General features: G+C 26.6%; 5 protein-coding genes across 8 annotated transcripts; 2 read left to right on the top strand and 3 right to left on the bottom strand.

Annotated features, from left to right (window-relative positions):
• Nucleotides 1–1,370: 1,370 nt before the first annotated feature.
• On the bottom strand, nucleotides 1,371–12,628 carry LOC113795005 (huntingtin-like). The gene is made up of 10 exons (XM_075819686.1): nucleotides 12,401–12,628; nucleotides 12,246–12,329; nucleotides 5,497–12,176; nucleotides 3,854–5,234; nucleotides 3,650–3,758; nucleotides 3,338–3,545; nucleotides 2,840–3,150; nucleotides 2,507–2,673; nucleotides 2,162–2,249; nucleotides 1,371–1,846 (listed from the first exon to the last, which is right to left on the bottom strand). Exons 1-10 carry the CDS (start codon nucleotides 12,517–12,519, stop codon nucleotides 1,730–1,732), a joined length of 9,264 nt encoding a protein of 3,087 aa, XP_075675801.1. The 5' UTR covers nucleotides 12,520–12,628; the 3' UTR covers nucleotides 1,371–1,729.
• A 77-nt stretch (nucleotides 12,629–12,705) lies between these two features.
• Ntmt (N-terminal methyltransferase) lies at nucleotides 12,706–13,456 on the bottom strand. The gene has a single exon (XM_075819689.1). It carries the CDS (start codon nucleotides 13,454–13,456, stop codon nucleotides 12,734–12,736), a length of 723 nt encoding a protein of 240 aa, XP_075675804.1. The 3' UTR covers nucleotides 12,706–12,733.
• A 61-nt stretch (nucleotides 13,457–13,517) lies between these two features.
• LOC113794988 (tRNA (guanine(10)-N(2))-methyltransferase TRMT11) lies at nucleotides 13,518–15,184 on the bottom strand. The gene is made up of 3 exons (XM_075819688.1): nucleotides 15,017–15,184; nucleotides 14,878–14,943; nucleotides 13,518–14,815 (listed from the first exon to the last, which is right to left on the bottom strand). The coding sequence occupies exons 1-3, from the start codon at nucleotides 15,080–15,082 to the stop codon at nucleotides 13,649–13,651; spliced, it is 1,299 nt and encodes a 432-aa protein (XP_075675803.1). The 5' UTR covers nucleotides 15,083–15,184; the 3' UTR covers nucleotides 13,518–13,648.
• A 1,171-nt stretch (nucleotides 15,185–16,355) lies between these two features.
• Nucleotides 16,356–19,565, top strand: LOC113794987 (uncharacterized). Of its 4 annotated transcripts, none has more exons than XM_027345158.2 (4): nucleotides 16,356–16,438; nucleotides 16,897–17,138; nucleotides 17,459–17,631; nucleotides 18,318–19,565. In XM_027345158.2, the coding sequence occupies exons 2-4, from the start codon at nucleotides 16,900–16,902 to the stop codon at nucleotides 19,349–19,351; spliced, it is 1,446 nt and encodes a 481-aa protein (XP_027200959.2). In that variant the 5' UTR covers nucleotides 16,356–16,438; nucleotides 16,897–16,899; the 3' UTR covers nucleotides 19,352–19,565. The 4 variants fall into 4 exon arrangements, with proteins under 4 accessions (XP_027200959.2, XP_027200956.2, XP_027200957.2 ...); XM_027345155.2 differs by having other exon boundaries at nucleotides 16,438–16,580; XM_027345156.2 differs by lacking the exon at nucleotides 16,356–16,438 and adding an exon at nucleotides 16,682–16,815.
• Nucleotides 19,566–19,648: 83 nt separating this feature from the next.
• On the top strand, nucleotides 19,649–23,150 carry betaCOP (coatomer subunit beta). The gene is made up of 3 exons (XM_027345170.2): nucleotides 19,649–19,858; nucleotides 19,936–22,362; nucleotides 22,568–23,150. The coding sequence occupies exons 1-3, from the start codon at nucleotides 19,777–19,779 to the stop codon at nucleotides 23,011–23,013; spliced, it is 2,955 nt and encodes a 984-aa protein (XP_027200971.1). The 5' UTR covers nucleotides 19,649–19,776; the 3' UTR covers nucleotides 23,014–23,150.
• The last annotated feature ends 44 nt before the right edge of the window (nucleotides 23,151–23,194 follow it).

Genomic DNA, 23,194 nt, shown 5'->3' with positions numbered 1-23,194 from the left:
TTTCTCTATATCGAAAAAACGAAAAACCTATTACCATTTTCATTTTTGTTCTTCACTCCCATTTTCTTCATTCATTCATTCTCCATTTTCATTATTCATTCGATGTTTTGAATATTGAATGATATTCTTTGGAAACTGAACGAAAGAAAAAATAAAAATTCTAAATTTCATTCAATTCATTTCAGGCGGAAAAAAAATCTTTTTTCTCTCTCTCTCTTTGATAACCAGAATAACCAGAAAAGATAACTAATAAACAAACAATCCGAAAAAAATTATAACCCTTTTTGACCTGAAATTTTTTTTAATTTTAGATTAATTTTCGCTTTGTTTGTTTGTTTGTTTAATGATTATAAATTATTTATTTTGTTTTTTGTTTTTCATTTAGCATCATAAATGATGAATTCAATGAAGTTTGAATGAAGTTTTATTTTAATTGGAAAGCTTTTTTTTTTGAAAAAATTTTGTAACAAAAAAAATTCGTAAAAAGATGTTACGGGTCTGCTTTTTTTTCCATTTCAAATTTTCATTAAAATTATTAGTTTTTTTTAACATTTGTTTGTTTTTGTTTTGGGTTGTGTTTGTCCCAACAGAGACCTGTCATACACATATCATTGTCCATCACCATCATCATTATCATTGAATTCTCAAGAATCCAAAAAAAACAAAAAACAAAAAAAAAAATCATTACCCCCTATGAGAATTAAACAATATAGTCACGTTTATCACGATTTATCATTTTCAAATATACACCACACACACACACACACACACACACACATATAAATCAAACAAAGAATTCTCTATTATTATTATTGTTTTCTATCTATTTATCTTTATGTTGATGATGTTGGTTGACCCAGAATATATTCTCTCACTCTATTTATACCTATATATATCATAGGTCTATGACGTATGTTTATTATTATTGTTAAGTTTTTTTTTATTATTATTATTATTCTTCACATGCACAGAATTATTCTTGAACATCCTACACACTTGAAACACACACACACACACAAACACATGACAAATACTATAGTTTCCCAAATAACTTTATAATTCAAAATTTATTATCATTATCATGATGATCCTAAATTCTTGGTATTGAAATAAAAAAAAATTCGTCATCATTATCATGTGGATTCCTAATACTTCCTACTACCTAGCCCCAAAAAACCTCCCCTCTCGCTCTCTCTCTCTCTCTCTCTCTCTCTCTCTCTTGCCTCCATTATAATAATTATCCAAAAAAATGGTATACGTTTTAATTTGTAGATGGCAAACAAAACAAACAAACAAAAAAAAAAACCATATTTTTACATTCATATTTTCAATTAAATTAAATGATAAAATTATAATGATAGCAACAAACAAACAAACATAACTTTTTCATTTATTTAAAAAAAATAAAAAATATTACAATTAAATTTATTAAATCTTTGTTGTTACTTGGTGTTGTTTCCTGTGTGTGTATACTCTTTCCCCTCCGGTAATTCTTGGTGATATTTGGATATTGAAAGAATTATATTTTCCCTTCTTCATTCACTTACAATTTTATTAATAGAAATTATTAATTGGATAACGAAGCAAACATAGAAAAAGAATAAAATAAAAGATGATGAAAAATAAATGAGAAAGAACGAAAATTAACGATTCTTCTTCTTCTTCTTCTTGATTACTTTTTTCTTCTTCCTATTTTTTTTTCTATTTTACTTTAAATTTGATTATTTAATCACAGATTTATATCATCCCATAAATATTGTAAAACTTCAAAATATGGTGAATTCGGTACACATGCCGCTTTTTGGAATGTTTTTATGAACGACATTTTATTATCATCCGATTTGATCTTTTTGTTTTTTTGGTTATGTTGGAGCAAGTTTCGGTGCGTGGGAGAGGAAGAGAAAAAAAACGAAAATTCCCATTTCGATTCAGAATCCATACGATGATGATGATGATCATAAATGAAATAGAAATAAAAAAATGAAAAGATTATTTGGATTTTTTAGGAAAGAAATGTGGAAAAAAAATGATTTGATTTTAGGCCAAATCAAAAGTTATCAAAGTTAAATTAAAAAAGTATATTCCAGTGGTGGGTAGTGATTGTTTTTTTGTTTAATGGCAAAACTTGATTCAAAACACAATTCCAATAATATCAATATACCTCATTGTAGAAATTATTACAGATGGTGAAAAAAGCTCGTTTATCGTGTTCATTAAATTTACCAAATCGATTTTGAAAATAGTAATAACTGATGATGGTGATGATAATGTTTGCCGCCGCAAAAAAAATTCCCAATGAATATGAAAAAAAGGAAAAACAAAAAAAAGATAATGAAAATCAAATGGAATAATAAATGAAAAAAAAATATTATATTTCATTTTTGGGATATGGAAAACCATTTTGCTTTGTGGCTGCATTTGGCATTTGCATTCATTTACTCCATTCATTCATATATTACATCTATTTCACAACAAAAAAATATATATAGAACAAAAAAAAACATACCATGATCGTATCCAATGATTATGTGATGCACAAATTAAAAAACAAGTTAATGCCCATAATGCATGTGATATTGGTACTAATTGTGTAAAACTTGATAATGATAATATTACCCAATCTTCACCAGTATCATCTGTATGTTGACAATCAATTTGTAATTTACTATAAATCTTTTTTATTTTGTTTGTAGCAAGAAAAAAGAAAGAAAAAACATTAATGGAATTCTATTTTATTGAAAAAAAATATTTGGAAAAGTGAGGTTTTCATTCGGCCAAATCAAAAATGAAGAAAACAAAAAAAAAGGAATTCTTGTTTACAAAAGAAAAAAATACTTACAATAAAAAGTATTTCAATCAAATATTTATAATGATTCTGTTGTTTAGATAAAAATTCACCAATACATTTATTTAATATATCTTGTGGTGGAAAAAATTCAGCTAAAAAATAACCAAATACTTGACAAATAATCATTGCATCAAATGAATTACAATAACGTAATGGTTCAAATATGATTGATAATTTTTCCATTGTTTTAAATAATTCATTACTACCGTCAGCATTTGGATCATCATCATTTGTATTATTATTATCATCATCATCATCATCATCACCATTATTGGTTTCTAGATTAAAATTTGTTGTTTCCACTTTACAAATGTTTGATTATTATCATTATTATTTTGTTGTTGTTGTTGTTGTTGTTGATAATAATGGACAATAAATAATGGATGAATTGGTGATCATAGAACAAAAAACAGAACAGAAAGGAAAAACAAAACATTTACAGTTCCCATTTCATTTCACAAAAAAAAAGAAGAAAAAGAAAATTCTTACCTAAATATGTTGTATTAATAATCATATTCAACATTTCAATCTGATTTGATTGATGATTATTTTTATTCATACGTTTCATTGATAAATTTCTTAATAATTTTGCTTCATTTTTATTTAATTTTTTTTGTCGTATAAATTTTTCCAAATATAATGTTATTATTTTTATTACATTTATATTAATATCTTTGGATATTAATCTAATCAAGCCCTATAAATGTATTGGAAGAATGTGTACAACAACAACAAAAAAAAGATTAGGCAACAATTAGAATCCAGAAAAAAACAAAACAAAACAATAATTTTAACAAATACCTTTATAATCTTTTCATTTTGATTGTGTAGAAAATCCTGATTCGAATCAATCAATTTGAATGAAATTCGTACCAATTTTTCAACATATTCTTTACAATAACTGCTTGGTCTATTTTGGAAAAAAATAAAAGATTTCAAATCATTTATAAGGAAAGAGAGAGAAAGAGAAAAACAAATTAGATTAGATTTTCACTGGAAACTCACATGATATGTTCAGTATTCAAATGTTTGATAATATAATCCAATAATGGTTGTAAATCTTTTGTTTTGATAATTTTTCCATCAATCATATAATCAATTGCATCAATCGAATGTATACGTGTTGGTAGGAAAAATTCTTTAAAATTTTTTTCAAATATTTGCTTTTTTTGCCGTTCAATATGTTCATCCGAATGTTCATCTAAAATTGTATAAAATTTACATAAACCAGTACCGATAAATTGGCCAAGTATTTCATCATCATAATTTTCAACAATTTTTTGTAAATCAATAAACAAATTCAATGCATTACGATATTGATTACGATCAACAAATAATTCGGATAAAATTAATGTTGATCTAGCAATTTCGGTTATGATTGGAAAATGTATTAGATTTTTATTCAATAATGATCGAATCTGTTGAGCGTAATAATCGATTAAAAATTGTATACATGAATATAGATCAATCGATGTTTGAACATTATTATTAACTGCTACTATCGATGATGATGATGATGATGATGATGATTGTGTTTGAAGTGATTCCGATTGATTACGTTCGATTACATTCGATGAAAAATGAAATTCATGAATTGATTTGAATTTATAATGAAATGAATGATTCAATATTGGATCATTATAACGTTTTAGGATTTGTCGATCTGAATGAAATTTTCTATGAATAATATGATAAATTTGTTCATATTTTTCACCAAATGATGATGATATTTTATCATCATCATCATTATTATTATCAATATCATCAAATGAATCGGATATAGAATAATCGGAATGATAATCATTTGATAGCATTGTTGTATTTGCATTATATAAAAGATTTGTAATAGCTATTATTACTAATTTTGTAAGTAAAATATATTCACTTAATTCTTCAATACTAACACCTTGACGATATTGTGTTATAAGTGATATTGATTCGGAATATACACCCAATAATGTCATCCATATTTCTTCAAATTGTATTCGATTTATGAAACCAATATTAGCAATACGAAATAAAAATTGTCGAAATATTTCCGTTTCACAAAGAAATTGTGATGCCATTATCGGTAAATTTGTTAATGATTGTATACCATTCCAGATATTTGCATTTGTTGAATTCAATAGATTATATGGTATATAAATTAATGAATTAAAATATGGTAAACGACATATATTCAATATTATTCGTTGCATTATTCGATGATAAAGTGATGATGGTGGTGGTATTGGAATTTTCATTCTATTCATTGAATCATTTTCCAACGAATGAAACATTGTAATTATTTTCTGATAATCATTAATTGTAATATATTTTGATTCAAATGAAATATAATTTAAATCAAAATTAATGAAAATATTATCCATTGACGATATTGAATAATCTATTTCAATTATTATTATGAAATGTTAAGCAAATACAAAAACAAAAAACAGAAAAACAAAAAATGTACGGAATTAGAAAAAAAAATCTTGTTATTGTAATAGGGGTTTCACACTACAGCAATATTTCATGAAATATATACACGAAAATATTTCAGCCCATAAGGTTGAAATGGACTGAAATATTGCATTTGAAATATTTCATTCACATTGCTGCTAGTGTGAAACCCCTATAAATGAAATCATACGAAATTGAAAACTTACGATGTTTAAATGAATAATAAATTGAATTGATCAATGTTAATTGTAAACAAAGAAATTTTTCCTCACCAAATTGAACAAATAATGTACGATTATCGAGGAAATTTTCAATTACATTCAGAATATTCAATATATTTTGATAATCTTGTCTATCCTGTTCATCATATAATAATGTTGAATAAACGATTGTTAAATGTATGATTATCGATTGTATCGATGATGATTGTTCCGGAAAATAATTATCAATCAAATAATTTTCAAACAATGATAAATGTTCAATAAAATAGATAAATGATGAACAAAATGATTGTAATAAATCATTATAAAATGGATAATCATCATGTATCAAAAGTTTATTACGAATATCATTCAAATCGATTTTTCGAACATTATTATCATCACCGTCAACATTGTTGTTGTTCATATTAAATAAATGAATCAATGGAAATCTTTCAAGAATCGATTGTAAAAATCGGCAATAAATTGGTACAATAAATTTGGCCATTTCTTTTGCATCAAGTGATTGTTGTTGTTGTTGTTTATGTTTATGTTGTTTTGTAGCACTGCCAACAACAACAACAATACCTTGTTGGCTATCTTGTTGATGTTTTTCAACAATCAATTTCAAAATAATAATAAAATTTTCAAATGAAAATTTTGATGAAAATATTAAATCAATAATATCATTATTTGTAAGACGTTCCAATGATGTCATTATATTCGTTATATTGATCGGTTGTCGTCGTTGTGATAATTGATTGCCAATCAATATTTTAAACCAATTTTTATCCATATCCGGAACGGCAATACGTTTCAATCTTAATGGATCTTTTATATCTTTATGATGATGACGTTTTTTTCTTGCAAAACGTTGCTGTTGCTGTTGATTAGTTGAATTATTATCATTGATTGTATCATAGAATCTTACACGTATCATTTTTAATGTAAAATATAATTTATTATATGATGTATGTTTGACAATTTTTAATAGATTATTAAAATCATCAAAACTAAATAATAATTGTTGTTGTTGTTGTTGTTTTTTAGTTGATTTTCTTGATTTATAATCATAAATTAAATTCAAACGATCAATAATAATTGTTTCAGCATATTTACAACATTTATAATATAATGATAATCGTATATTACAAATATAACGTTCAATAAGAAACATTATTAATGCAATATTTTGTCGATTATGTGAACGTTCTAAACAATAAAGAATTTTCTGTACCATTAATGGACTATCATTATTTGTATTAAAAAGTTCATCACATTTTGAACTTATTACTTGTAATAATAAACCACTTGATACTGGTTTACGATGTATTGTATTTATAAATTCTTTGATTGGCATTTCATGACAATGTTCAATTATTTCATGTAAATAATTTATTATAAACCAAGATAAAAATTCAACATTTTCAAGATTTTCGGATAAATAATCACATAGTAATATTAATGAACATCTTTTCAAGATTTCCCAGTTGATTATTTTTGTTTTTGTCATCGTTGTCGTCGTCGTTGCTGTTGTTGTTGTTGTTGTTTGCTTTGATTTCATATTATTCCCATTGGAAAAGATGTTAATTTTATTTCTTTCAATACATTTGGATAGTATTTTTGCCAATCTATCATAGTTAAGTATGTATAGAAAATTCAACCATGAAATTGTAATAAATGGATAGAATTTTGTAATTTTTAGAAAAATTTCATTAACCATACGTAGATTAAATGTTTCATTATTCAATGATAGATATTCGGATTTTGGTTGTTGTCGTATTAATAATGTAGCAGATCTAGTTAATCTTGGATAAAAACCTGATTGAAATAATGAAACTAAAATCATATGATAATGACGATAAAATGTTACAATTAATTTATGATCATTAACAACAATATTATTATTATTATTTGAAATTAAATAATAATAATTTCCATTTGAAATATCTGAATCAATTTCCATAATAATTTTCTGTAAAAGATTTAATAGAAAATAAGCAAAAATATCTTCAGAATCGATTTTTTCCAAACAATCACCTGTACAATTATTAACAGGATTCAATATAATTATATTCATTTTCATTTTAATATAATCAATTTCTTTCATAATAGTTGTTTCATTCATATCCATTAGTATTATTTTCAAATACATTAAGATTTTTGGTAGCCAATGTTTGAATAGAATTTGTGAATTTTGATATGATCGATATTCATTGAACATAATCTCCAATAATGATTGTGATGATGATGATAATGCTGTTGTTTTTGTTGTTGTTGTTGTTGTCAAACAAGATAAAACACTTGGACATAATGTAGCCAATAATGATTGTAATGAATTAAAATATTCTTGTGAATCGATTCGTATATGATTTGTTAATAATTTTCCAATAATAATATCTAAAATTTGTTGTGAAAGATCATTCCATTTGATTGGATCACAATGTTTATAATGTTGTAATATTAATGTTAACAGTTTGAATGTACCTTTTTGATTGATTAATTTAAAACAATAGGCAACAATTACTTCTTTTTGTGTTTCAATAGCCATAAAAAGTTCATCATTAATTAATGTTGTTAGATTTGAATTATTTGATAATTTGGATGATGATGATGAAAAATCTAAATTAAAAATATGTTCAATAAGTATATGTAAACCATCGATAGCTAAACATTGATGACCATTAGCAATTAAATTATCACATAATTGTATAATTTTTGGTATGCTAACCAAATCATCATTAATATAATGTTCAGCCGAAAGTGTTGCTAAAAAATGAAATACATGTTTCATTAATAATTCGTATGGACCGGAATCATAAATCATTTCCAATTGTTCAAATTGTTTCATAATAAAACTGATGAAAAAATTTTCCGAATCAAGTAATGAATAATTTATATGAAATTGTATTAATTGTACAAATAAATCTAATATGATTGATTGAAATTTTGTATCATTACTGAATGCATAATGTTTCATTGATTGTATAACTAATGGTTCAAAACATTGAATTTTTGTTGTTAGAAATTTTTTCAAACAAAAATCAGAATTTTTCCCAATTGAAATTCCACGTGTTACATCGGAATTCATTATTTTTATATATTTATATTCAATCCATTTTCTTAACCAATTTAGATATGATATTGATGGTAAAGTTGTTGATGATGATATTGTTGTTGATGAAGAATGATCAACAACATTACCACCAATCGATTGAAAATCATTATATTTCATATATGGAATAACAAAACAAATATTATATAAACTATTCAATTCGATTGATAATGATTTTGATTTGGTATTTCGACGGCCACGATTACGACGATAATGATGCGAATGATGAACATTACGAAAACTATCATTATGATTAAATATTTCCATAAACAATGAAATATAATTAATTTCAAATATACATTTCATTAGTTGATTAATTGTTTTGATTGTAGCCGATGGATTCATATAGAATATCATTTTCAAATAGATAAGTATATCTTCTAAATGATTACATAAAAAGGATGAACTTGTAAATTCTAATAATTTTGAAAATATTATTAACATTGTATTTAGATGTGATGATTTATCACTTGTTGTACGTGCCGATATTGTCGCTGATTTACGATGATGATGATGGTGGTGGTGGTGATGGTTACGATGATTTTTAAGAATTTCAAACAATCGAAATGATATTGAATCATATGCCAAAGCTTCACGACGACGTGATGCTTTTGTTCCACTAAATGGTGATGATGATGATATAGCTGCTGATGGTTCTTTACGATGTTTATCTTTATTCATATCGAAAAAACTTGTAGAATGTTTTCGTATTATTGCCGATATTGATTCTCTACGTGTATAAAGATTATGAATAAATGTTGTAAATATTAATGGATTATCTTCATTAATTGCACTATAAATAACAATAATTTTATATAAATAAAGAAAAAATGTTTCAATACATTGAGCAAATTCAATGGAAATCATTTGATGAAGATAATTTGTTGATTCAATATGTATTTTATTTGAATGATGATTTTGTAGCTGATGAAAATAGTTAATACAAACACCTTCGATTAGATTCATAATTAATTCGGCAAGATTTTGTTGTATGGATAAATCATTAAGTATCATTGGATTTTTTGTCAAAATTTCAATAAGTAACATAATCATTTCAACTGAATTATGCTTTGATTGATCATCATTCGATTCAATAAGCCAACCATTTGAATGTTTATTTGGTGGATATAATTTTGATAATGTACATAATGAATTTAAACAAATTGTTAATGTTTGTTTACAATGATAATGTTGACGTAATTTGTAGAAAAATTTCTTAACAAAATAACCAATATTTGATTCGATAATAAATTTTTTAAAATTAATAAATTCATCATCATCATCATCATCAATTTCATCAGCATCAACATCATTGATAATCGATTCAAAATTTGAATCAAACAATTGATTTTCATTCAATGGTTGTTCAAAAAGATCTAATGATGGAAATTTACCATTAAAATATTTTGATTTATCCAATTGATAATCATCATTTGATAGAATTGAATTTATAACCAATAAATTGATACAATCATTTTGGAAGACATAATTATTTAGGCAAATATTATCAATAAAATTTGGTAGTAAATTTAATGTTGCTTGTCGTACACGATAATCAGAATCGAATATAAAATGAAAAAGTATTTCTTCCAAAATTAATTTTGTAATTGGAACATGTTTTAGATGATGATTTTGAATTTTTAATAATTTCCATTCATCAGCGTTTGATTTAAGTATAAATTCCATATGTTTCAAATATGGAATGGAAATTTTGGCAAATAAAGTGATCAATTCAATTTTGATCAACCAATATGAATTATCTTTCAAACAAATTAACTGATGTATTAGATTGAATATTTGTATAATATTAATTTCATTATGTTCGATTAATATTGGTAGAAATTGTTGTAAACTAATCAATACCTGACGAATTGTAATTGATGATGAATCCAATAGAAATTTTTCCAATAAATTTAAAAGTGAATCAAGTGAAAGCTCATCATTATTATTATTATTGTTTCGTGTAAGAAATTCATCATAAGAAAATGAATATGATAATGTACGTTGCAAATATTTTCCAATAATCATTGCTATATGTCCACGTATATTTGGATCCGAATGTGTTGAATATAATAATATATCATTGATTAATTGTTGTGAAGTTTTTTTATGTACAATTTTATCCAATAAAATTTTTGGACAATGTTGAACGATTGATGTTAAACAAGATAATGATAAACTTTTAATGGCTACACGAACTTCTGTATCGGTCATTAATTGACCTGATTGTCCTTTGAGTAGATATTTTAGACAAATCAGTTTCCCTACATGTTCAAATGAAAACAATGGACCAAGATTATAATCATCCAAATCAATTGAATTGAATTGATTTTCAGTAATAATCAAATCAAACGATGATGATATATCGAATGGTGAATTCAAACATTTATGGCTTGTTGTATTTAATGATGATGCTTCGGATGATAAATCAAATTCAGGTGTTTTATTTCCAATCGATTTGGTATCGATTTCACTTTCATGATCAAAAATCATTGATCCAGTATTTTCAATCAAAGAATTGGAAAACATATTTTCACTTGCTTCCGATACATCATCATATAAATCAACGGTAGATCCTGCATTACTAAAATAAATACCCGCTTTTTCAAATGTATCATCTTCAAATTCATCATTAAGATTTTCCAGATTTACCAATGAATCATTATTAACACTTTTCATTACTGATGATCGAAATGAACTTATATGTTTAAATTCCATTTCTTCTTCACATAAATCTGTAAACATTTGAAAAATTTTTTCAGGCATTACATTGAAAAATTCAGCTAAAGCTTCGAGTATAGCAATAATCAAAATATTATTTGTTGCATGTTTCATTGTCAATATCATCTGTTGATAAATATAGGATAAATTTTTCAATAAAGAATCAAATAATTTTGGATGTTCATTTGGATCAAGATATTTGATTAATTTGGAAAATGAACATTTTGCCATCATAAATATACCAGTAAGTAGATAATCTTTATTTTCTGTATTGTTAGATTTTATCGATGTTGATATTAGATTGCTAACATGATTCAAAGCAACATTAAAATAATGATCCGATTTTCTTGCACTATCACATAGTATGACAATTGAAAGTGAAGAATATCTTCGAATTGTATTCGATGATGATGATAGATTAATAAGATAGGCATTCATTATATCGAATATTTCTCTTTCGGTTGCATATGGTGTAAGCAATGGATAAATTTTACAAATAGCTGTATATAATGATTCTTGTACAAGTTCATCTTTGGACAAATCGATCAATATCGTTAAAAAACTTGAATATAAATTCATTGTGAATGCACGATATTTGTTCGGACGAATTCGATGACATATTTCGGCAAATTTTGTCAATGATAAACGAAGTGAACGATTTGATGAAAATTTTGTTATACCTTTACATAGTTCACTTAATAATCGATTTGAATTGAATTCAATAAGATTGCCAATAATTTTATCAAATGTTTCTTGAACAACATTATGAACATCTATATCATCATTATTGCAAAGTTGAAATAAAAGTTCAATAGATTGTGATAAGAATTTATTGAAATCCGGATGATTTCTATGATCAAAACAGAAAACGCCTATTAAACTTTGCGAAAAAAAAATTCAAAATAGAAAAAAAATTTACCTAAAACTAGTCGAGATTAGAATATTGCCAAGATGATCACATTGTTTAAGACATTCTTTTTTATCAACAATATTATCTTGTCGCCTTGAATAATCAGAAAAAACAAAACAAAATCATCTCATCTAAAAGTTATGCATTTTTTTCGACAAACTTACAAATATTTGGGCGAAATTAATGATTTTTCCGATGGTAATTGTCCAGATATTTTCGGTGTTTGTATTGTAAATTGTTTTATTAATTCAAAACTACGTTTAAACTTTTCAATATTTGCCATTTTTTTCCCTATCAATATTCTAATAATGATTCTGTAAAATTCATGATAAACTCAAAAATTCTTTGATTCGCCCTAATATATTGTTGATATCAACAAATTATATTGCATAATACAAAACATTCGCAGCGACTGTTACCACATTGATCGACCATTCGTGTCGTTATATCAAAATATTTTGGAAAAAAATTTAGAAAAAAGAAAAAATTTAAAGAATTTAATAAAATTTAATAAAATTATCATCATTATAATTCGAATTTTGATGAACAAGTACAAACATTTTAACGGGTAATAATTCTTTTGGCATTCTTTTTTGTCGCAAAATATTTTTAATAATCAAATTCGGTACTTTGGAAAAGATATTTAAAAATTGTCTTTCGGTTCTTGTTACAAAACCATCTTCTTCATCAACATAAGGATCATTATTGCCCGATACATTATCTTTGATCACAATAAATCCATGTTGTTTATTTAGGATTCGAAGACATTTTTCAAGAAATAAAATTAAATCTTCATCGGTCAAATAACCATAAACCCATTGACCCCAAATACAATCATAGATTATACCATCGATAGGAGTAAATTCTTGCATTCCTTGTATAAAAGTATTCTTTACACGATGATAATCATTACCGAGAAAATCTTTGGCTTTTAATAAAAACGTTTCATTTTGTTCGAGTAGATCAATTTCATCGAAAAATTTTGATAAAACATATTTACTAACACGACCAATACCGGCACCACAATCTAAACAACGAAGTGAACGATTATTCGATTGGTTAATTGGTTTCAATAGAATTCGTAGTAATTTTCTTGATTCATCAACATCGCTTGTATTGATATTCGACCAACCGCCTAACATTCCATCAATATTCGGTGCAATACGATTCCAATATGTTCGACTTTTTTCATAAAAATCATTATCATCATAATCAGCCATATTGTTTAATTTTGTGTCAAATTTTACTCATAAAAATATTGATAATATTCATTCGAAATTCAAAAAAATTATCATCATTTTTATTATCATTATAATCACAGATGATCAAAGAATAAAACATGCAGACATCAAATTTCAGCATTCTATAGTCATATTCATAGATTACGTTAATCTTTTTTTTTTTTTGAAATTTTATTTCAGAATTTTTTGCATTACAACCAATATTCTTGAACAATTTTTTGTTAATTTTTGTTCACCAAATGATAATAAACGAAGATTTTCATGTTGAAAACGTATAGCCGGATCTTGATGATCATATTTTGGTAATGAATCTATTTGTGGTAATGTTTGTGATTGTTGTTTGAAATTTTTATAAAAATGTTTAAAATATGGTGCCCAAAATATAACAATACCATTTGGTTTTAAATGTTGTGCAGAAAAATTTAATAAATCATTATAAATATCATCAAGTTTATATTGTAATTTAGCTGGTAAATGACGATCAAGATATTCAATCGGTACGGTTGGATCAGATTTTTTTGTACCAATACGTTCACGTGATTCTCTTATACCATATGGTGGATCAGTAATAATTGCATCGAATTGAATATCATTACGAAATAATGGTAATGATGAATCACCGGCAATAACATCAATATATCTGGATTCAAGTTTATATTGTTTAAGATTTCCATGTACAGATTCATCATCACCACGTTGTTGAGAACCAACTCTTGTTGGTTTTATCATACCATGTAATAATGGATAATCAATATCTGTACCACAAACATAGGCACCAAAATAAGCAGCTGATACCAGTATACTACCGGAACCGACAAAAGGATCATAAACAATATCATTTATATTGATTTGAGCAATATTAGCCATCAGAAATGATAATGTTGCATCCATCGATGTATTGGCTATAAATTTTCTTGTTTTCAATGAAAATATTGAACATAATTTACGATTACTATCAGTAATCCATTTTCCAAATAAAATTTGATATGGTTTTTCGGGTTGTCGATTAGGATTTAATCCATAATATTCCATATAATAAAATGTTACATCCGGATTAATCATACGAATTTTTCCTTTCAATGGTAAACCTGATAAACGTTCGATTCGTTCAATTTTTTGTTGTTGTGAAATTTTTCTACCAAATGCTTCAACTTGTATACGAAATGAACAATTTCGATAATAATCATTATGAATTTGTTTACAATTATTTACTTCATCAATAAATTCATCAAAATCCAATGATGAAACCCAACATTCGAATAGACTTGTAGCTAAAATGATTCGATTGAATACATTCAATAATGCAGCTTCATCATTAGTTTCGATAATCATGAATGGCTTTTTGGATTAATGAAAATCAAATGTAAAATAAATCGCGATTTGTTTTTAAAATAATTTACCTTTTCCGATATCGGTTCAATGAATTTAAAATCTAATTTATATAAAGATGCTAATGCATTGAATTCCTTGAAAATTTGAATTATTTACAACAACAACAAAAATTTCTCATCCAAATTTTTTTCCCAAAAAAAAACTTACCATCGAACGAAAATTATTCAATTCATTAGCAAAACGTATGACATAGGATTTTTTTGTTTGAGACATTTTGTCAAAAAAAAAGATTTTTATTCTTTTTCTTTTATCAAAAAAAAGAAAAATCAAATGACATTTTTCATTGAGAAAAAAAAACACACACACACATGATAAATTTTCCGAAAAAAAAACTTTAGCAATCCGAACAGGAAAACTTTTCGGAAAAAGAAAAAAAAATTTGAAAATTGCGGTTAATTTGAAATAATTGGATAATTATTGGTTAAAAAACGATACATTATCATTATAATAATTCGATAATTGTAATAATTTTTTTTAATTACAAAAATAACTAATTCGACCTAATCATTTTGAACAATAACAACGACAATTTAGGTCAATCAATGTAACAAAAATTCGGTGATCACATTAAAAAAAATGAAATATTTAAATTAATCCGGTACCATTGTCTCATACATATTTGATGACAATGATGATGATAAACATATTTTTTATGATCATCATCATCATCATCATAATCATTTGCATTTGAAATTAATATTTTATGATTTTATCAATTCTTTATTTAAGTTGAAAATTTCGAAATCAATTTTTTTCATGGTAAAGTACTCCATTATGGATCGATCCAACAGACTCTGATTTGAAGTTTTGGTAGCGTTAGAAAAAACCGGTTACAAGTGTGTTTTTTGTTTGTTTTCATACTTCAAAACAGAAAAATGTAAACAAAAATAATTTGATTTCGTCATTAAAACTAAATCAACCAACCATGTTAAGTTCAATGATGATGACGACAACCAATATAGACAAAACTTTTTTTTTTGAATCCAATAGATTCTCTTCTCCCTTTCTTTCTCATTTTTCAATGAACAAGCAAGGAGAGAGAGAGGAAACTTTCTCTTTCGTCCATGTATCTCTCTCTCTCTCTCGCTATATAATCAAACAACACATACATCCAATGTATTCTATATGGTGGAAAACGAAGAAAAAATTCTAGTTTGTTATTTCGTCGTTTTGTTTGTTTGGGTTTCATTCAATGGCGCATTCATATGAATGCACATTAATTCAATTGTTTCATAGCGCGCCTCTGTCATTCGTTAGTGTGTACTGCGGTTTAATCGTATATTGATTTGCTACTCCATTCTGGTTTTGTGTATTGGATTCGTTTAATATTTTTGTTGATGAATTTTTCAATTGTATTCAATTCTATATAGACACAACAGTGGTGGTGGTGGTAGTAGATCTTTCTTTTTTTTAATATTTTGGTGTCACCCATTTTATAAACATTCATATTTATCGTCGGTATTTTTTTTTTTTTAATAAAACTTTTGCGTTTTAATATATCATATGTGATTTGAAGATTATAAACATTATCATCATCATCATTACCATTGTCGATGACATTTTCTGGTTGTATGTGTGATATTATTGATGCAGCATCAGCAGTGATATTAAATTCAATCCAAATATTATCAGCAAATTTATTATTTTGGTTGAATGTCGCCCCTTTTATTTTCAAACAAAACCAAAACAGAACAGCTAATAAATCAATGATGTAGGATTTTTTTTATATATTTGATAAAATTTATAATAATGATGATGACGATGATTGTTGTTTGTTAAATGTTGATATATTTTATTTTTTACTTTCAAATGATAATCAATCAAGATTTTTGTATATTTTCCACTGCAGTGTTTACTTTTTTGTTGTTGTTGTTTGTTTGTTAACGAATTTTCATCAAATTCGAATCATTTGTTTTTCCGGAATCTTTTCTACATCCCTTACTCAGGTTCCGGAAACTTTACCTTACTTTACACAAAAAATTATTCCTAGGTTTTTAAAATTAATTACATTTTTTCTAATTAATTAGAAAATGTCTACACAAATTGTTCTGCCATCATCATCATCACCATCATCATCATCCAAATCGAATCCATCGTCAGCGACATCAACAACAGCAGCAAATAAATCATCATCAACAACAACAACAAAAACAAATCGTTATCGTTTTCGTCCACAACGTAAACCTGAATTACAATTAGATAAAAATGAATTAAAACAACAATTAACACCATTACAATATAAAATAACGCAGGAAAAATTTACTGAAAGGTATTTTTATTTTATCGTTTATTAAGAAAAAAAGAAATCCTTAAATTATACTCAAACCATGGTTCAATGATTCTCAAGTCCTCGTTTTTTTTGATCATCTTTTGTTTGTTGCTGTTTTAAATTGTTTATTTATCTGTCAATCTTTGTTTTTTTTTCTGTTCTGTTGATAATAATTGACTGACAGATCTGGATCCTATTTTTATCTTTTATGAAATTTTGCCTTTTGTAAATCATTATTCTTTATGAAATTTACCTTTTTTTTGTTTCGTTTTCTGACTTAATGATTTTTATTGTTTTTCTTTGATAAAAATTTTTTTTAGACCATATTCAGGTGAATATTTACGTCTTAATGATCAAGGTATCTATTGCTGTATTGTATGTGGTGAAGAAATATTTTCATCCGATACAAAATATGATTCGGGTTGTGGTTGGCCAGCATTCTATGATACAATTGATGGTGATAAATTAATTAATCAAATGGATCTTTCACATGGTAAGTAAACCATGAATCGTTGTAGTTGATTATTAATGCAAATCGAATTCAGACATTGATTGAAAATCAATCAATCAATCAATCAATTGTCGATCGATTAGAAACATGATTGAGAAAACATTCATTTTTCCTTAGAAACAAAATTAGATTGATTTCCTGATTTTGAAAGATTTCACTGTTTTTTTTTCTGAATAAACTTTTTTTTTGTTGATAGAAAGAAAGGAAAATTTGGCAGCAGACAGAAGGAATTGATGTTGATCAATGTTTTCTTTCTTTTTTCTAAATATTGTTCGACAAATCACGGCCATCGTTAATGGCCTTGATTTGGATTTTTTTTCGTTGAAATTTTGTTTCTTGTTGCATTTTTTCATGGCGGTGTTAATGGCAGAAAAAAATAATGTTAAATTCAATACAAACAAGAAAGGAATGGAAAAAATTTCAAAAATTTTTCTTTTTTTGGATAGAAATTTGTAATGTTTTTAGTTGTCGAAGTAATTTGTAATTTTTTCTGTTGATTGAAAATTTTGTAAACAAACTTTTTGGCACAAAAATTCGTTCGAATAATGTTTGCGCACGCGTTAATCGAATTCGAAAGTTTTTTTTTTTTTTTTTGATGATCCATGATGAAAACAATGAAGATTACTAAAAAATCGTTTTTTGTTGAAATTTTTTTTTTTTTAATTTAGTTGGCGGAAATCTTCTATTATTAGCATTAAATCAAGATCTAGCACGTACTGAAGTAAAATGTGCAAAATGTGGTGCACATCTTGGTCATGTTTTTGATGATGGTCCACGACCAACCGGTAAACGTTATTGTGTTAATTCAGCTGCATTAAAATTTAAAAAATCTAATGGTGAAGAAATTATCTGTGATACATTATTGTCATCATCATCATCAACATCGAGTTGCTGTTTTCGTTCGCCCACCAAAATAAATGATTCCAAATCATCATCATCATCATCATCATCGACATTACCACCAACGCCAACGACGACAACGACATTACCACCTTCACAGCCTACAACAAAATCGTCATCGGATACCGTTAAAGATGATAATTCAACAAAAACATTATCATCGAATTCATTAGCAAATAAAACACCATTATCAATACCGACAAAACCTTGTCGTCAATCCAAACAATCAAAAACAAAATCATTATCACCTGCAACACGTACTTTGAATGATAATGGAACAAATGAAACAACAACAACAACAACAATACAGCAGCCATCATTGCATGCAAGAAAAGTTCAGATGAATAGAGAAGATTTTTTCAAATCATCACCATCATCATCCACAAATAATTCAATTCGTACATCAAAATATAACGAAATCAATGACCGAATAAAAAATTCATTATCATCATCAACAGCAACAACGACAACGACAACAACAACAACAACAACAACAAAGCCTATTTCAATCAACAATCGTACAAGAAGAATTGCCCAAACATTTGATAATGAACAGCAACAAAATTCTAAAAATGATATGAATAATAATAATCAATATTGTGGTAAGCTGACAAATTTGTCATCATCAACGACAGTAAATAATAAATTATATAGCGATGTAAAATCACGTTATCTTGATCATTTGGATATGATGAGTAAAAAAAGTGTTATCAAACATACATTTACATCGTTGTCGGCGAAAAAATCATCATCATCTAATTCAACAACAACAACTGTACCGGTACTGGAAAGTGATTTGTAAATTTTTTGATAATTTTCTCTGATCTTTGTTTGTTTTTTTCTGTTTGAAATTCTGTGATGTTGAAATGTTTCTTTCAACAAAAAAAGACAATTTGTATTTGATTTCTTTGAATTTTTTCCCGGTTTTTCAACAATTTTTTCTTATTTCAATTTACAATTAAAAATTATTTGAAAAATAAAATTTAAAAATAAATTTTTTTTTCTGATAAACTATACGCCATCTTTTGTCGTAAAATCTATTCATTGATTCACAAATTTATTCGAAAGATGGCGTAAAGATCCTGGATTTCTTCGATGCTCAACACTGCAGTGACGTGGTCTTTACTCAATTCGATGGATCGTGTTGGTGGATTGACCGGCTGATATTCATTCATTTTTTTTTTGATTCTTGATTTTATTTCAACAAAAAAAACTTATCATTTAATCATGGCCGAATCAATTTGTTATACGTTAATAAATGTTGAAACTGATGATACTACGAATGAAGTTTCGATACGAAATGATATCGGTAAATATATTTTTTTGCTAAATGATGTTGAATTTTGAGTTGTTAAACGTTTGTTTTTCACAAAAAAAACTAAACAGAAAAAGGTGATACGAAATCTAAAATTACAGCATTGAAAAAATTAATCTACATCATTTTGAATGGTGAAAAATTTCCACCAAACATGTTAATGTTTGTCATTCGTTATCTTTTGCCATCGAATGATCATCAAATTAAAAAATTATTATTAATTTTTTGGGAAATTGTACCGAAACGTGGTCCGGATGGTAAACTATTGCATGAAATGATTTTAGTTTGTGATGCTTATCGTAAAGATTTACAACATCCTAATGAATATCTTCGTGGTTCAACATTGCGATTTTTATGTAAACTTAAAGAACCGGAACTTTTAGAACCATTATTGCCAACCATTCGACAATGTTTAGAACATCGTCATTCATATGTTCGTCGTAATGCAGTATTAGCTATATTTAAGATCTATATGAATTTTGAATTTCTTATACCGGATGCACCGGAATTGGTTTTGGATTTTTTGGGACGAGAATCTGATGCTAGCTGTAAACGTAATGCATTTCTAATGTTGATTCATTTGGATCAGAAAAAAGCTTTGGATTATTTGAATTCATGTTTAGAACAGATTGGAAGTTTTAATGAAATTCTTCAATTGGTTATTGTCGAATTGATATATAAAGTTTGCATATCTAATCCAGGTGAACGTTCAAAATTTATTCGTGCAATTTATAATCTATTAAGTATGTCTACATCGGCATCTGTTCGATATGAAGCTGCTGCAACATTGGTCACTTTATCGCAAGCACCAACAGCATTGAAAGCTGCCGCAAATTGTTTCATTGATATTTGTATCAAAGAAAGTGACAACAATGTTAAACTAATTGTATTGGATCGTTTGATTTCATTGAAAGATTCAGCTTCTGGTGCTGAACGTATTCTACAGGATTCATTGATGGATATTCTACGTATATTGAATGTAGCAACCGATTTAGAAGTTAAACAAAAAGTTTTGAATCTTTCATTGGATTTGGTTAATCTACGTAATGTTGAAGAATTGGTTCAATTATTGAAAAAAGAAATCCTAAAAACCCAGAATGAATCACATGGAACACAAGAAGAGAATAGTAAATATTGTCAAATGTTGGTTAAAACTATTCATGTTATTTGTATGAAATATCCCGATGTAATCAATTCAAGTAATGTTCTGACAACATTGTTTGAATTGTTGGCCACTAAAAATGATGAAGCAACCGCCATATTAGTTATTGTTTTCTGTAGGCAATTCATTTCGAAAAATGCTCAGCTTAAAAATTTTATCCTAAATAAATTGATGGAAGTATTTGCATCGATCAACAATGTCAAGGTACATCGTGGTTTGATTTGGCTTTTGGGCGAATTTTGTGATGAAAATGCTGTTCAATTACAAGAAGTACTTGAACTTATTAAAACATCTATGGGAGAATTGCCTATCGTTGAAAGTGAATTACGTAAACTTGATGATGGAAATGAAGATAATTCAACCTATGTAAATCATGATGCTTCAAAAACTTTGGCCACTTCATCGGCACCAAAATTGGTCACAGCCGATGGATCATATGCAACACAATCGGCATTAAGTGTAACAACAAAAACAACAACTAATGAACAATCACAACCACCATTACGTCGATATATGTTGGTGAATAATGAATTTTTTATTGGAACAACAATTGCCAATTGTTTGGTTAAATTATCGCTTCGATATAAACAGATGCCTGGTGTTGATCAACGATCAATTAATGTTTATCTAGCTGAATCAATGTTATTATTGACATCAATATTACATTTGGGTAAATCTAAATTGGTTACACAGATGATCAATGAAGATGATTATGAACGTATATCATTATCATTATATGTATTGATCAATATTAATAATATGGATACGAATGAAATTGAAACATTAATGAATCAGATTTATTTACACGATACACGTCAATCATTGATGAGCATGTTGGATAATTCAAAAGAATGTGAAATTAAATATGATTCTGTATTGAATAAAACGAAAAAAGCTGTTGAAATTGATGATCATCTAATATTTTCACAGCTTATTAATAAAGCTACTGAACAAATGGAAAATCTATTGGATGTAAGTTTGAATCAGGCAATAGCCGGACCAACAGCAACATCAACTGCATCGGGTAGATCATCATCCACTGGACTATTATCGGCAAGTCAATTATCCAAAGTAACACAATTAACTGGTCTTGGTGATCCTGTTTATGCTGAATGTTATGTTAATGTTAATCAATATGATATTTCATTGGATGTATTGATTGTCAATCAAACATCGGATACATTACAGAATTGTACATTAGAATTATCTACTATTGGTGATTTAAAATTGGTTGAAAAACCACAGCCAATTGTATTGGCACCGCATGATTTTACCAATGTTCGTGCATCGATTAAAGTAACATCGACCGAAAATGTTGTTATTTTTGGCAATATTGGTAAGTTCGTTTGTGTTTGTGTTTATTTGTTTTGATGTTGTTCGTGTTCAGAATTTGTTGTTGTTTTTTTCTTGACATGAAAAAACTTTTTACGAAAAAAAATCAAATTTTTGTTTCTTTTTTTATTTATTTCCTTGATTTTAACCTCTTATTTTTTTCTGTTTGTTTGTTTATTTATTTGTATGAAACAAAAAAAACGAAATAGTATACGATATTTCGGGATCAACATCGGATCGTAATGTTGTCGTATTGAATGATATTTATATCGATATTATGGACTATATAATACCAGCTACATGTAGTGATGCACAATTCCGTCAAATGTGGACTGAATTTGAATGGGAAAATAAAGTAACTGTCAATACTGGAATCAATGATCTAATTGAATATCTAAATCATTTGATCAAATCGACTAATATGAAATGTTTAACACCACAAAAATCATTATCGGGTAATTGTGGATTTTTAGCTGCAAATCTTTATGCAAAATCAATATTTGGTGAAGATGCATTAGCTAATGTTAGTATTGAAAAAACATCATTAGATGCACCGGTTACCGGTCATATACGTATACGTGCAAAATCACAAGGAATGGCATTAAGTTTGGGTGATAAAATTAATACATCACAAAAAATGGCTAAAGCTGCTTAGAATAAATAAATAGCGAATGTAACAACAACAACAAGAACAACAATAAAAAACATTTAAAACAGATTCGATTCCAGAATATTTGAATGAAAATGAATTTATTCTGCAAAAAAAAAAAAAAAGAAAATATCATCAACCAATGAACCAGAATTTATTATTTTTATTATTATTTTTACTAAGAAAA

This window comes from Dermatophagoides pteronyssinus, unplaced genomic scaffold (assembly GCF_027571235.1).
Source record: "Dermatophagoides pteronyssinus isolate colony J.1.1.1.1 unplaced genomic scaffold, Derpt_VIB-CSIC_2022.12 sq0004, whole genome shotgun sequence".
Classification (NCBI taxonomy): domain Eukaryota; kingdom Metazoa; phylum Arthropoda; class Arachnida; order Sarcoptiformes; family Pyroglyphidae; genus Dermatophagoides; species Dermatophagoides pteronyssinus.
This window is presented reverse-complemented; position numbering and strand designations above follow the sequence as displayed.

Bases quoted from the DNA above. Each gene is read 5' to 3' on its own strand.
- LOC113794987 (XM_027345158.2), top strand. From the start codon at position 16,900: ATGTCTACACAAATTGTTCTGCCATCATCATCATCACCATCATCATCA. The intron at 17,139-17,458 runs GTATTTTTATTT...AATTTTTTTTAG, and splicing joins CAGGAAAAATTTACTGAAAG to ACCATATTCAGGTGAATATT. The intron at 17,632-18,317 runs GTAAGTAAACCA...TTTTTAATTTAG, and splicing joins TCAAATGGATCTTTCACATG to TTGGCGGAAATCTTCTATTA.
- LOC113795005 (XM_075819686.1), bottom strand. From the start codon at position 12,519: ATGGCAAATATTGAAAAGTTTAAACGTAGTTTTGAATTAATAAAACAA. The intron at 3,759-3,853 runs GTGAGTTTCCAG...TTTCCAAAATAG, and splicing joins TTGAATACTGAACATATCAT to ACCAAGCAGTTATTGTAAAG. The intron at 3,151-3,337 runs GTAAGAATTTTC...ACATTTGTAAAG, and splicing joins TATTAATACAACATATTTAG to TGGAAACAACAAATTTTAAT.
- LOC113794988 (XM_075819688.1), bottom strand. From the start codon at position 15,082: ATGTCTCAAACAAAAAAATCCTATGTCATACGTTTTGCTAATGAATTG. The intron at 14,944-15,016 runs GTAAGTTTTTTT...CAAATTTTCAAG, and splicing joins TGAATAATTTTCGTTCGATG to GAATTCAATGCATTAGCATC. The intron at 14,816-14,877 runs GTAAATTATTTT...TAATCCAAAAAG, and splicing joins TTGAACCGATATCGGAAAAG to CCATTCATGATTATCGAAAC.
- betaCOP (XM_027345170.2), top strand. From the start codon at position 19,777: ATGGCCGAATCAATTTGTTATACGTTAATAAATGTTGAAACTGATGAT. The intron at 19,859-19,935 runs GTAAATATATTT...AAAACTAAACAG, and splicing joins TTCGATACGAAATGATATCG to AAAAAGGTGATACGAAATCT. The intron at 22,363-22,567 runs GTAAGTTCGTTT...AAAACGAAATAG, and splicing joins TGTTATTTTTGGCAATATTG to TATACGATATTTCGGGATCA.
- Ntmt (XM_075819689.1), bottom strand. From the start codon at position 13,456: ATGGCTGATTATGATGATAATGATTTTTATGAAAAAAGTCGAACATAT.